At 35.0% G+C, this 14,648-nt stretch overlaps 1 protein-coding gene and 1 long non-coding RNA gene across 2 annotated transcripts; one reads left to right on the forward strand and one right to left on the reverse strand.

Annotated features, from left to right (window-relative positions):
* Nucleotides 1-1,066: 1,066 nt before the first annotated feature.
* Nucleotides 1,067-11,694, forward strand: LOC114481696 (uncharacterized). Its single transcript, XR_003676268.1, has 7 exons — nucleotides 1,067-1,147; nucleotides 10,343-10,392; nucleotides 10,478-10,536; nucleotides 10,685-10,745; nucleotides 10,846-10,959; nucleotides 11,062-11,154; nucleotides 11,351-11,694. It is a non-coding gene; the product is annotated as an uncharacterized LOC114481696 (long non-coding RNA).
* Nucleotides 5,137-7,533, reverse strand: LOC114481691 (forkhead box protein J1-B-like). The gene is made up of 3 exons (XM_028476686.1): nucleotides 7,408-7,533; nucleotides 6,025-6,564; nucleotides 5,137-5,907 (listed from the first exon to the last, which is right to left on the reverse strand). The coding sequence occupies exons 1-3, from the start codon at nucleotides 7,423-7,425 to the stop codon at nucleotides 5,170-5,172; spliced, it is 1,296 nt and encodes a 431-aa protein (XP_028332487.1). The 5' UTR covers nucleotides 7,426-7,533; the 3' UTR covers nucleotides 5,137-5,169.
* Nucleotides 11,695-14,648: the final 2,954 nt, after the last annotated feature.

Below are 14,648 nucleotides of genomic sequence, written 5' to 3' on the forward strand. Positions count from 1 at the left end.
ATTGAAAAAAATAAAGATAAAATAAATAAGGGTAAATCATAATCTTTCCATTTCAAAAATACCATCGTATATTGTCACGGTTTGGATGTTTTTTTTTTTTTTTGTATGAATAAAGGATATGGTTTTGATATATTCTTTAAATTCACACAGAAAGCTTACAAAGAGGGGAGTAAATTAGTTGAACTCACATTTGTGAATATAGAATTTACCATATAAAATGAATAAGTTTACAATAGGGATGGGCAATATTGACAAAAAAAAAAAATTATCCCGATAATTTCTGGTATTAATTATGATAATGAAAATTACGCTAAATGAAAACTATAAATAAAAAATCATAATAAAAATCATAACTTAGTGTAAACAGGTTTTTTACAAACACAAATAAATGTGAATACATCAACATTAGACACATTTAAAAAGGCTATAATAGCTGCTGACTCAAAGAGTTCATAAGCTGATATTTTATGGAATATATTAGTGCATGTGGGTCACTATTAGTGTTATTATATGTAATTCATTCATTTTGTCATTTGAAATTAAATTTTTTTCTAAAAAAATAGCACATGAAAAGCAAAAATAACTCCATTAGTGTTTTTACTGTTGCTGAATCTTGTTTCATTTTTCTGATAATGAGTTACATAAAGTTATGATTGATAAATATTTCTCTGATTTCCTATAATTGAACCAGATCAAGCTGATGATTTAATTATTCAGTATATTTAGGTGTAATAATCTCAATAGTTACATTAATCTAATGGGACCAGTTTTGTCTGTGAACACGTGAAATATAATTAAAAAATATTGCATTTCACAAATTGGGACGGATTAATATTAGTATTTATGCTAACATTTATTTCACACAACATGTGACATGTTAGTTTTTATCCTTCCATATGTGATACTCACAAAATGAGTGTTTTGTTGAGATGTTTTTATTTTGGTTTCCTTCCCATGCAAAGTCAATTTAAGTTTATTGTAGTTGCAATGTTTCATTTTACTTTACCATGTCATGCTGTGAAACGGACACTAGATGGCGACACTAACCTGAAACGTAAGCGGTGCGCACCGGACGTGCCTCATAATCAACTGAATGGAGAAAGAGTCACATGTGTCCGGCTTTGCTGTGTCTTCCCTACACTTACAGGTTAGTTTCTCACCTTTTATGTGAGTACAGGTGTTTAAAACATAATAGGGTGCTCCACTGATAAGTTGCCTGTTAGCTAAAATGTGTAAATGTGTGTAGAAATGTAAGTTTCATGCTACGTGACGAGGAGAGTAAGCAAAATGGCGGTCGACACCGTAGTAAGTGTGTACTTTACTTATTTCTATTGGCTCCTGGTCATTTGTGGGTTGTTTTGTGGGACAATAATGTGTTTGTAATTTATCTTTATGTGTGAAATATGATGTGTGAGTGCAATACATTGTTTGGTTGTTTAAGCTAATGCTAATGTAGGGATACAAATGTGCTACATCTGAAGCCTAGGTTTAGGGCCTGTACTTAAACTGAGACTGTTGGTGTGGTTAGAGTTCTTGGGTTTGGTGACAAGCCAGGAGTTAGTCATGTTTCTGATTGTTAATAAGTTGGTTAGTTAATGGTGTGTGTGTAAATCAATAACTGCATGTAAGGTTATTCTGTTACATTAAGTAAATACTTAAAATATGTTTAGTTATGACAAAATGTACTCTCTTAATTAAGAGGTTAAAAACAAGGTGTTTAAACAAGATTATATACATGATTGGTGATACAGTTAGATGATATGATTGTGAAGAAATATGTTTATTTTTGGTTTTATACTGAATTTCATATTTTTGTGAAAATATGTAAAATGGACATTTTGTGTAAATGATCACATCTGTGGTTATAACAGTGCTTCATTGCAAGCAGGAATAATAAGAATAATTCATAAATGCAGAAAGGGGTTTATTTGAATGTGTAAATAAATTTGGGTCAGAGGACCCAGAGGTCCTCAAGCCATAGCTTGGAATTCCGTTAAATAATAATAATTTAAAAACAAACCTTTTTTGTATTTTTTTCCAATAGACAGACAAAATCACAAGCGACACACTGTGCCTCTCCATGAAACCAAGACAAAACAAAACTAGGCCAGGGCTGTATTCGTGAGGTGAATATGTGTTTGGAAACTGAAAATGCAAAAATGACAACCTGTATCTGGATTTGTTGACAAGTTATATAATGATGGGAAAAACAGAAGACTGACCTTGACCTTAAATATGACCTTGAGTGAAGGTCACGCATTGAAAGGAAATGTTGTTCAATGGTACTAGTCTGAGCACTGTATCACAATTTGTGGCTAGGGCTGGGCGATATGGCCTTTTTTAATATCTTGATATTTTCAAGCTTTATCACAATATTCAATATACATCTTGAAATGTTGCCCTTGTCTTGAGATGATGCTTTGATGCATACAATCGAACCAGAATGGCAATACTCAATATATAAATTTTGGTTTTTGACACTTGACGTGACTTTGACCTTGACCTTGACTTTTTGGCCCCAAAAAGGTCGACTGCACATCCTTGACATTGTCCCTATGAGATGACATATGTGTCACTTTTAAATTGCCAAATTCAATAAAACAAAAACAAAAACACAGCTCTTCCTGCCTCCATCAGATCAAATCTAGCCCTCATGATTTTATACTTAAATGGAAAGAATCAATTTGTAAACCAACGGGTTACAATTAAAAAAAAATCTATATATATATAACTATGCATGGGGACCAATGCACCAATAAAACAAAGACTCTTGAGATGCACAGTTTATGACACACTGCTGTATCACCGCAGAGCAATGGCTGACTAAATAACTTAAAAATCGTGTAAAAAAATCTAATCAATGTGCACAGGAGTTTGCATGTTCTCCCCGTGCTGCATGGGTTTCCTCCGAGTGCTACGGCTTCACTCTAATCAATCTAAGTCATGTTTTTGGATTGTGGGAGGAGTCTATAAATTGCCCGTAGGAGTGAATGTGAGTGGTTGTGTTTCTACGTGTGTTGCTCTGTGGTGGACTGGCGCCCTGTGCAGGGTGTACCCCCGCCTAACGCTCATTGAGAGCTAGAGATAGACGCCAGCAAATGAAGAAAAGTATTTAAATATATATATATATATATATATATATATATATATATATATATATATATATATATATATATTTTGATATAGATGATATTGTAACTTTCTTTATCAACAAAATAGAAAACTTGATATATCTTGAATCTTGATTTATCGCCCAGCCCTAGTTTAAATACATAAATCAATTCATCTAATGGATTAATTGTTACACCCTTAATAATTTTACAAGTATTGCGATTAGACATTATATATTCTATTTAATTTTAATTTCCTTATTTCTGCAGTGTGGATGTATTCCGCTAGAGCTGGGCGATATTCCTGAAATACGTATCACGATATAAGTGTTTCATATCAGCCGATATTGATTATTTTTAAATTTTAATTTTTTCACCTATTTAAAATAAGGACTAGAAGAAAAACATTTAGATACTTTTATTTTAAACTAATAGTGTTTTTACTGTTTAAAATAAACCACTGCTGCTGAATGTAGTTTATTTTATATCTGATAACGAGTTACATAAAGTTATGACTGATAAATATCTCTGTGATTGTCTTTAATTAAACCAGATCAGACTTGATGATTTAATCATTAATTACTGAGAGCAGAACTAACAGGATATTTAGGTGTAATTATCTCAATAATAACATTACTGTCTAATGGGACCAGCTTTGTTTAAACACATGAAATATAATTAACTTTGTGTTTATTTCACACAACGTGTGACATGTTAGCTTTTATCCTATGTAAATTAGTGGCCATTTATGGTTTGATGACAGTAAGCCATGTATTTTTAACTTGGTCTCACCGGTGGTTAGCGTTAGCTCTTAGTCCAGTCTGATGTGTCGTGGGTTAGCTTAGCTTAGTTAGCTTTTCCAGCGTGCATCTGTCTCTCTGGGTGGATCTGGCGGAGGATCTTGGACTGGTTCACTTTGTTGGATGTCTGGTCTTTAACCAAGCACCGGTACATCCACAGTGAAACATGAAACTGCTAATGTACACCGCTACTTTGGAGCAGTTCAAGCCGTTCATCTGCCTACATCCCCCAGAATGCCTTGCGGTTCTGGGTCGCGGGTTGTTTCTGGGTTTTTTCTAACTGAGTTCAGTGAAACTATCAAACATTCTCTCACATATTTTCTTTTCGATATATATCGTTATCGATTTATCGGCCAGGCTTATAATCCAGTATATCTGAACGCCTCTCCTAAGCAGAGGTTGAGACGGAGCACCAAGTGAAAACAATTAAACTTTCACTCAGCGCGATTCATGTTTCTGTGTCACATTATTGCTATAGCTATGCTGGACCCCTACACTGCACCATTATAGATCTGTACATTAAGATTTAAAGTGTACTAAAGATGTCACAATTACAGATTTTCTTGCTACAATTATTGTCAGAGAATTAATTGCGATATTATGATCATCACGATTATTTTTGCTTTTTTTACTGTATTTTCACACTATATATTGAATAATTAAAGTCACATGAACACTTCTTATAGGTCTTGAATATTCATTTATTTTCCTTTCTTTGATGCTCTAATAACAAAATAATGTATCAACAATCGAAAATAAACAGAGTACAAGAAAAATGTAAATAATCCCATTCTTAAATCCCGGAATTTAAAAACAAATCATATCTGCTGTGAAAACTATTAACTACAGTATGTCTCCCACAAAGTATAAATCATATAAAGGATAAAGGAGCTGTCTATGAAAATATATAAATATTGAAAAAAATAATATATTTTTTTCCAGTCAACATAGACATAAATCTACACATATTCAAAGTTTAAAATGTATTGTGTGAAAAATACTCAAAAAAAATATAGAACTACATAAAACATTTTTTATTCTTACTAAGGGCTTACTAATATATATGAACAAAGTTCACAAAAATTAATATTAAAAAAACAAATGAAAATACTAAATAAAATGTAAATTGAAGATTAAAAAAGTAACACAAACTTAAAACATATTTACATATATACATACACATGTGAATCCAAACATAGATATTCCACATAGATTGTAACGGTGGTGGCATTGAGTAAAGTAATGAGGTAGGAGGATTGTTATAGGACAGTCAGTGTTGGTGGTGGTGGATGGTCACAGGTAGCTGTGAAGAAGCCCTCACTCAGACCAAAGCCTGGATCCAGGGTTGGGGGTACGGTCACTGTGTCCACTTTGACCTCCGCCCCTTCCCCCGACACCGAGGACTCATTGAGATGGTCCTGATGCTGGTACAGATAGTGCTGAGGCGTCTGGAGCTCTGCTACGTTCCCTGTGCCATCCATGGTGGTGACACACAGGTCCATGTAGCCGTAGGACAGCTGCTGGTTCATCACGTCTCCCCACCACCTTCCCAGCTCTCCTATTGGTTCCTGCATCCCCTCCATCTCACATTCCAGGGACCTCAGAGCAGCGTTGAGGTCAGAATCCTCCAAGGTGCTACAATCACCACCGAGAACTTCCTCCAACGCTGCTGCCAGAATGTCTACCCTCATGGAGTCTGGTTTAGTGGACAACAGCGGTGTCTTTGTAGACCTGGTGGTTCTTCTGTTGTTTTTGGACAACAGGGGCTTTTGTTCAGGACTCACATCTTCATTAGCAGAAGTTCTTGCAGTGTCCTGATTGCCCTGAAAACCATTGTTCCTCCTCAGCGTTCTGGTCCTGCCTTTGAAGATCCCGTTGACGAACATGTCTGCATACGCTGGGTCAATCTGCCAGAAACCTCCCTTGCTGGGCTCGTCTTTTTGTTTGGGGACCTTCCTGAAGCACTTGTTGCGGGACAAGGTGTGACGAATAGAGTTCTGTAACAAAGACACAATAAAACCAAGATTTATTACAAAGCCATTGAGCAAATATGAGTAAGTGATGAGAAATGAAGGGAGATGGATACTCAAATAATAAAAGTGGGTGTCACTTACCTTCCAGCTGGGTTCTGTGTGTTTGTAGTAGCAGAAGTTCTCTGTTATCCACTTAAAGATGGCGGACACAGTGACTTTGGGCTGTTTGCTGGCCTGCATGGCCATGCAGATGAGAGAGGCGTGAGAACAAGGTGGTTTGACTTTGGGGTCAGTCTTGTAGACCACCTCCACCAGAGGGATGGGCTGCTCCTGGATGCGGGGATGGGGACCAACGGTGGAGTTGCTGCCGAGGTACTGAGCCATCCCGGGGGCTGCGGTGTCTCCCACGGCGAGGCTGGACGGAGAGTCGTTGCCAAGGCGTCTGAGGAAGAGCTGCTCCTGGGAGGAGGGACACCCGGGGCCACTGGGCCACTCCGGGTCTGAGCTGAGGATGGAGAAGTCCTGGAGCCAGTGGAGGCTGGTCAGGGTGTCATCAAGGGGGGCAGGTCCAGACCCTTGGACCTGATCCTCCAGGTACATCTCCAACCTGTCCACCTTAAACCTTTTGTCTCGAGGCATTGGAAAGACCGGCATCCTGGTTTGAGACTGAAGATGCTCCAACTGGCATGGAAAATAAAAGATTGGAAAAATCAACACAAAATTAAGAAAAAATCCTACTTCCTGTTTAAACATCATAATAAATCACTTCCCTGTGGTCTAAATGACATATCTGTGCTGGGGTTTGACTCCTATTCAGCCTCAGAACAAACTTTAAAGTTCTGCTGCTGGTGTATAAATGTGTGAATGGGTTTGGTCCAGAATACATCAGTGAGATTTTAGTCAGATATAAACAACTTTAATGTCCTGGAAACAAACAGATTCCACACATTAAAAAGATGAAGGTAAAACTAAATGAAACATTGACCTGCATGGTCAAAGGTCAACAGAATACAATCAATAAATAAACATTAATATAATTTACACATCATCATTTGCCTTCATAGAATTTAAATATGTCAGTATTTATATGTTTATTTATTTACATTTATATTGAATTAATGCTAAACATGAATCCATACTGTTTGTTTTTAATAAATTAAATTAGTAAAAGTTTCACAAAAAGGTTTCCACACTGTTGGAATGATATATTAAATAAAACAATTCTGACTAAATAGTAAATGTTAAAATGGATTAGATTTAAGTAGAGTTTTATAACAAAGTAGTTCCAAAGTGCTTTACAATATCAGCTCTCACACAGGATTAGAACTGAATATGTAACTACATTTTTAATCTTATTAAACAAACTGTATTTTTTTCTTTTTTTTACTTGATTCAGGAATTTATCTGAATAAATAACTATATTTACAATATTACAAATCCAGCAAAATTTACTAACTTGATTCAGGAATATCAGTGAATTAATCATTAAAGTTTACAATATTACTTCTAACGTTGGTGACAAACCTTGATCACTGCTGACATCTGCTGGTCAATGTTTACGGGCTGCTTTTAAAGATATTAGACCTCCTTTAGTCAGTCACTGTTGTAGATCCTGCTGCAAAACTCACACTGCGGTAGATTCTGATCAGCTTTCATCTTTTAGCCTGCGTTACCATGACTACCTGTAAACATTGGCTCAACTGCCACTAGTGGGAACTTTAAAAAATGCATGATTATGAGCAGGGCTCCTGTAGCACTACTTAATACCCTAATACTTTTGTTTTTAGCTTTAAAAAAGTAATTTTGGGGTTAAAAAATCTTGTATCTGTAGAAGTCAATGTGAGCATTAGTTACACTGAGCCAAACAGCGGTGCTTATGTTAAAATAACTACTTATTTATTATAATAAAGACAACTATAGCCCTCTTAAGGCGTAGTGTAGTGTTTGATACATTTATAATGCATAATAATGGCTTCTAGAATACATAAAAACATGTTTTACATGGTAAACACTGCTTTCAGTCATATTGATTATTTTTAATTTTTTCACCTATTTAAAATAAGGACTAGAAGAAAAACATTTAGGTACTTTTATTTTAAACGTAATCTTTAACATTTTAAAAAGAGGTCAACAAAACTATGGAAATAAACTAAAAAAGCTCAATTTAAAAAAAAAAAACTGTTGAATGTACAAATCTAGACATTAAATTAATGCTTAATCAAAGAAAATGTGCAACATATTTTATAAATAATAAATCAGTGCACACCTGTGGAAGAACTGACATGAAACCAACAGCAGGGTATTATTAAGAAAATATTATGGGTACAATTATTTTGGCATTTATTTCTCCTCATTTATAATGAAATTATTTTCTAAAAAAATAAAAGCAGAAAAAGCACATGAAAAATAACTAATAGTGTTTTTACTGTTTAAAATAAACCACTGCTGCTGAATGTAGTTTATTTTATATCTGATAACGAGTTACATAAAGTTATGGCTGATAAATATCTCTGTGATTGTCTTTAATTAAACCAGATCAGACTTGATGATTTGATCATTAATTACTGAGAGCAGAACTAACAGGATATTTAGGTGTAATTATCACAATAATTACATTACTGTCTAATGGGACCAGCTTTGTTTGAACACATGAAATATAATTAACTTTATGTGTTTATTTCACACAACGTGTGACATGTTAGCTTTTATCCTACGTAAATTAGTGGCCATTTATGGTTTGATGACAGTAAGCCATGTATTTTTAACTTGGTCTCACCGGTGGTTAGCGTTAGCTCTTAGTCCAGTCTGATGTGTCGGTGGGTTAGCTTAGCTTAGTTAGCTTTTCCAGCGTGCATCTGTCTCTCTGGGTGGATCTGGCGGAGGATCTTGGACTGGTTCACTTTGTTGGATGTCTGGTCTTTAACCAAGCACCGGTACATCCACAGTGAAACATGAAACTGCTAATGCACACCGCTACTTTGGAGCAGTTCAAGCCGTTCATCTGCCTACATCCCCCAGAATGCCTTGCGGTTCTGGGTCGCGGGTTGTTTCTGGGTTTTTTCTAACTGAGTTCAGTGAAACTATCAAACATTATCTCACATATTTTCTTTTCGATATATATCGTTATCGATTTATCGGCCAGGCTTATAATCCAGTATATCTGAACGCCTCTCCTAAGCAGAGGTTGAGACGGAGCACCAAGTGAAAACAATTAAACTTTCACTCAGCGCGATTCATGTTTCTGTGTCACATTATTGCTATAGCTATGCTGGACCCCTACACTGAAAGAAATGACTTTTGGGTGTACTAAATTTTATTGTGTAAAACTACATAATTCCAACTTTGTAAAATTAGGTCTCAGTGTTTACTAACTTTTGTCATTTAAAATTGTGTACTAATATGTGATTTAATTATTTAAAATAATGAATTGTATAGGAACTGTAACAATTACTGTAATTTTAGTATAAATCTTTTTTTTTTTTTTTAATTATTGTAACCATTATGAAAACCCAAGTAAAATTTACTCCAAAAAGATCAGAGCTCAAATTTGAATTGGCACATGCGCAGTGGGACCCTTACAACCCGGGATTCAGTCTGGTAGTCGGTTAGGACGGATTCTTTAACCAAAGGCGAATTCAGTCACAGGAGCTGTTCCAGTACTCCAATGTGCAAACATGTTTTTCGTACAACAATATACATATTTTTTGTTTCAGTATATTATCGCAGACGAGGACGTTAAGAAAACAAGGCACCTGTTTGCAATGCTAGCGCCACAAGCATGGCCACACAAGCCCCTCTACTAAAAAGTTGGAGCTGTATTTTCGCAAATTTTTTTTTTTTACTTCTCGCTACAGGAAAGAACCGAATGCAAACCACTGAAAACAATTAACGCAAAATCCAAATCCATACATTTTCAGCAAGTGTCGCAACTGTTACGGTAAATACTACAGATCCCATCATGCTTTGCCTTGGCACGTCACGTGTGCTCGTCAACCAAAACAACGATGGCGGGTGTGTTGAGACTGTACGGGAATCCCTGTTCTTTCGTCTGCAAAGAGCTTGTTCTCGTTTCTAAAACTTATCTCTGGGCTGTGAACAGAGGACCGCGCGCTCCCGTTAAGCCCCCCGTGCCCCGGTATGTTAGATTTGGAGCTCGTTCTGGATATCATGCTTTTCATTACAGTCTCACTTTCTCACGATGCAAAACAAAATAACCACTTATGTAAATGCGACTGATACTTATGATTATTACTTATGCTTAACAAATATTAATGGCACGTCTTGTCTTATTATATATATTACTTTTTTATATAAGAGTTGGCTTTTTTGAAGCAGTGAAACCTCTGTTCATCACCACTAATACATTCTAAAACCCCTATACTGTTTATCAGCTAATTCACGCAATCACAACAACGTGATGTTCGTCATTTTGAGTCATTTTCTAAAACCTGTCTTGCAGAAAAGTCCTGAAACTGAAATCCCTCAGATTCATTTGGAACTTTCACTCAGGTAAACATTTAACTATAAACATTTATTGTTTACCAGCTAAATGCATTGATTAAATAAGTTTTCTTTTTGTATTTTTGTCCTACAGTGACCCATATTTCTCAAAAGACAAACGGCAGGCAGCATAAACCTTTCAAGCACCAGCCGGTATGTTTGATTTGGAATCTCTGTACCAAAATTCCATCAGTGCATGCTTATTATCTGTTAACTATACTGTTATAACAGTTTGGTCACACAATCACAGCAAAGATGATGTCATTAGTAATTTTGAAATGACCTAAAATGTGTCTTTTAGAAAAGGGGAGAGCAAAGTAATCCTAACTGAGACCACTAAGATACTACACACTTTCAGTCTGGTAAGCATTTAACTGTAAACATTATTTATTGTTTGCTAACTAAATTAATTAATTTAATTCCTCATTTCTTTTTTGTTTCTTTTGTAATTTTGTCTTTCAGGGGAGCCATACATTGAAGTCTAGGGAGAGCAGATGTCACAAAGGAGATCCAGTAGGGAAGAAGGGTGGTGCTATTGGAGCAAAACTGAGACCTGTCTTGGACAACCTGAGACAGGTGTGTTTACTTGGTCACAATTGAACCTGTCTTGAACTTGTGCTGAGTGCATTAAATATTTTTTTCTTTACTATTAATAAATTCCTGTCTGACTGTTTACAGGACCAAACTGTTGAGATGAGACGTGGAGATGTGATTCGTGGATTAATGCTCTACCTTGGTGAAAAAGAGGAAGACCTCTTTCTAGATTTCCAGGTAAAATACTTGAAATTTGTATGATTGCCTTTATGATTATTAAATTAGTAATCATTCTGTTACAGACAAAACATACTCAAGTTTATTATTTATTTTAGTTCACTGTAATATAGCTAGGGCATATCATTTTTTACTTTAAACTTGTACGCTGTTGAGTATGTGTTGAAGTAACTATTGCTCTCTTTTATTTATCTAGGTGGACAACTTGGAGGATGTTTGTCAGCACAACATGAAGATCGCTGTTGTTCGTGCTTCCTATGCTGAAGAGCCTGTGGATGTTTCCATTGTTCTTGATGGGAAGGAGATTCTGACTGGATGTGGAAATGCTGCAAAGGCATGTACACTGCTAATGGGTCTCATTTATTCCCTGAATCTTGCTTATCCTCCAACACTGCGTTACACTTTTGAAGTGTTCCAGAAACTTTTCTTAGATTTAGCTGCAATAAAGCTATCCCCCAAAGTACAAAGCCTGAAAATGAAGTTGCTGTCCAAAACTTAAAATATGACATTTTGTTCAGCTTAAGCGACTTGTCATGCCATTGCCGTTATAGCATTTTATGCTAGCAAGTAGTTTTGTTATGGTGAAACACCTGCACATGTTTCAAAGTGGTTTTATTCTTGGATTTCATTTGTAAGCCATTATGTTTTGGAAGTCACTTTTTCATGCAGACTTTAGACAAATTTTTGGTTATTTGTCTAGTTTAGTTTGTGTCTACTGCAGTGCCAAATACTCTACTGCAATCATTTGTTGCACTAAATACGAAACTGTTCATGAATGTTAATACAGCTGTAAACGCATGCAGCCATTTCTCACAGCTGTGCCTTCAGAAAAGACATTGTGTTTGTTTGTAATAACAATAATTGTAGATTCATTGTTCTTTTAAGTGTAAAACTTGGACAAAAAAGGTTGTCAATAAACAAAAAAGTTGTTGATAAATATTGGCATTTTTGTATTATTGATTTTTCATATTAATTCAATAAAATTAAACATGTAGTTATTACTCAAATTTAGTGCTTAATATTTATTTTTGTAATAAGAATAAATAAACTGCAACAGATAAAAAATAAATAACATTAAATAAAGTAATCCATTATTGTATATGATCAGCACACATAAAAGTTACTCAGTATTTCTATGACACACACACAGAAATATCCAAAAAATCACATACACCTTACTTCATTATTTCACATAACCAAGTGTAATAAAACTGATTTAGTAGGGTAAGATTTATTTACAAATACCATTTAGGTTTTACTTGATAAAGGCAAGAGAGTTTTACTTGATTTAGAGTAGTAAAATTTAATTCAAATATCATCATGCAAATACGAGTATTTTTCTAAGTATATGTTATTAGTTATTTCTTTCAGTGGACACTGCACCATTATAGATCTGTACATTAAGATTTAAAGTGTACTAAAGATGTCACAATTACAGATTTTCTCGCTACATTTATTGTCAGAGAATTAATTACGATATTATGATCATCACAATTATTTTTGCTTTTTTTACTGTATTTTCACACTATATATTGAATAATTAAAGTCACATGAACACTTCTTATTGGTCTTGAATATTCATTTATTTTCCTTTCTTTGATACTCTAATAACAAAATAATGTATCAACAATCGAAAATAAACAGAGTACAAGAAAAATGTAAATAATCCCATTTTTAAATTCCGGAATTTAAAAACAAATCATATCTGCTGTGAAAACTATTAACTACAGTATGTCTCCCACAAAGTATAAATCATATAAAGGATAAAGGAGCTGTCTATGAAAATATATAAATATTGAAAATAATATATAATAAATTAATATAAATGAAATATATAATTATATACTATCAGAAATTTTATTTATTTTATTTATTTATTTATTCAGTTTATTTCCGACATGGTTACATTCACTTTTTTTTTTCTTTTTTTTTTTTCTTTTTTGTACATGCCGAAAAAGGAGACGAGAGAAGCAGTTTGCTTATCCGGGTCCCGTCCCCTGTTTTACCATCGCAAATTTACATGGGTTTACATGTCTCTCTGGTCAAAACATTCTTGAGTTGTTGAACAGTCCTTTTTTGTGTATTCTCATCTGTGTTGTCCTCCTCCTCTCTATCGTTGTTCGTGTTGGCCTTGTTCCCTGCCAGACGTTGTTAGCATTCCTCCAGTTCAAGAATAGTTCCTCTTTCGAAGGTGTTTGGAAGGTTTTTTCCCTTTTCATCCATAATGTCACCACTCGGGAATGTCTCTTTTGGACACACAAGTTTGCAGCTTGTTTTGTCTCTACATCAAGGCTAATTCAGCTGTTGTTAGTTCTATTGGCAGTGTTGTATTCTCCACTGTCAGATCCAACTTGTATAAACACATTATTATATCATAAACACATTATTATATCTTAGTTCATAAGCAAGGTAGTAATTTCATTGTACAAGAAAACGTGTTTCTAACTGCACATATGACAATAAACACTTTGAATTTAAATTTAATGTAATCCTTAATCACCCCACCACCTAGCAATTGAAATGAATAAATGACAGACCTTTTTTACTCTTGGTTTCCACATTGAATTCAGTCTCCGTAAAATAATCACAGTCTGAGTTTTGTTTCCAGTGTTTATATAGATCTGGGTCCATATCCATGATTACCATCAGTAGTGTTGATGTTTAGGTGGATCCTTCGTATTTTCCCAAGTCTTCCATCGTTTTGATGAGAAATGGTTTTCCGTCCTCTTCCAGAATATAAATCCTGCAGTTTTTTGACCACGTCTTCACAATTTTCCCTCCTTTTTTTATTTGGCGTGCCTTCCATGCAATGCTTGCATTTTGTTTCGTCAGGTTTTCATTGATGTACACCTTCGTTCCCTTCAGTTTATTTCCTTGGCTCAGGAGTTGTCCTTTGAATTTCATATTTGTGAAGGTTATTTTTACAGCTCTGTTATCATTTTTCTTTGGCAGGAGATGGCAGGAGTTGATGTTGTCAGGGTTCAAAAATAAATATATAAGTTTCAGTTTAATAATAAATACATTTCCTCTACTTTTATTTGCCGTGTGCTACATCTTAAATTTGTACAGCTTTTCTTTCATTTATGAATGTATAAATATTTATCAATTTTTAATCACATCATTCATATCCTATGACTTGGTTCACATTAATATTTTGTTTCAGATGCAGTGAGGAAATGATGTCACTGGCTGGAAAACCAGGGAAATAAACTAGTAAGGCTGGACTGAACGATGGATGGATGGATGAACACTATTTTTGCTAAATAGTTTCTTTGTGCAGTACCTCTGCCAACTGTAAATATTTTACTTTTCCATTTCCGATAGCCTACAGTACCTATAAGTTTGAAAGTGTCAGCATTTTGTGCCTTTCATAGCCCACATTACTAAACATCACTATTTCCTGATACGGCAGAGACGCTGCACAGTCTCACTCTGCTGTAAGGCAGGAGGAGGAGGAGCCAGGAGGAGGCCACACCCTCTCCCAAAAGCACATT

The sequence above is a fragment of the Gouania willdenowi genome, chromosome 19 (genome assembly GCF_900634775.1).
Source record: "Gouania willdenowi chromosome 19, fGouWil2.1, whole genome shotgun sequence".
Taxonomy (NCBI): domain Eukaryota; kingdom Metazoa; phylum Chordata; class Actinopteri; order Blenniiformes; family Gobiesocidae; genus Gouania; species Gouania willdenowi.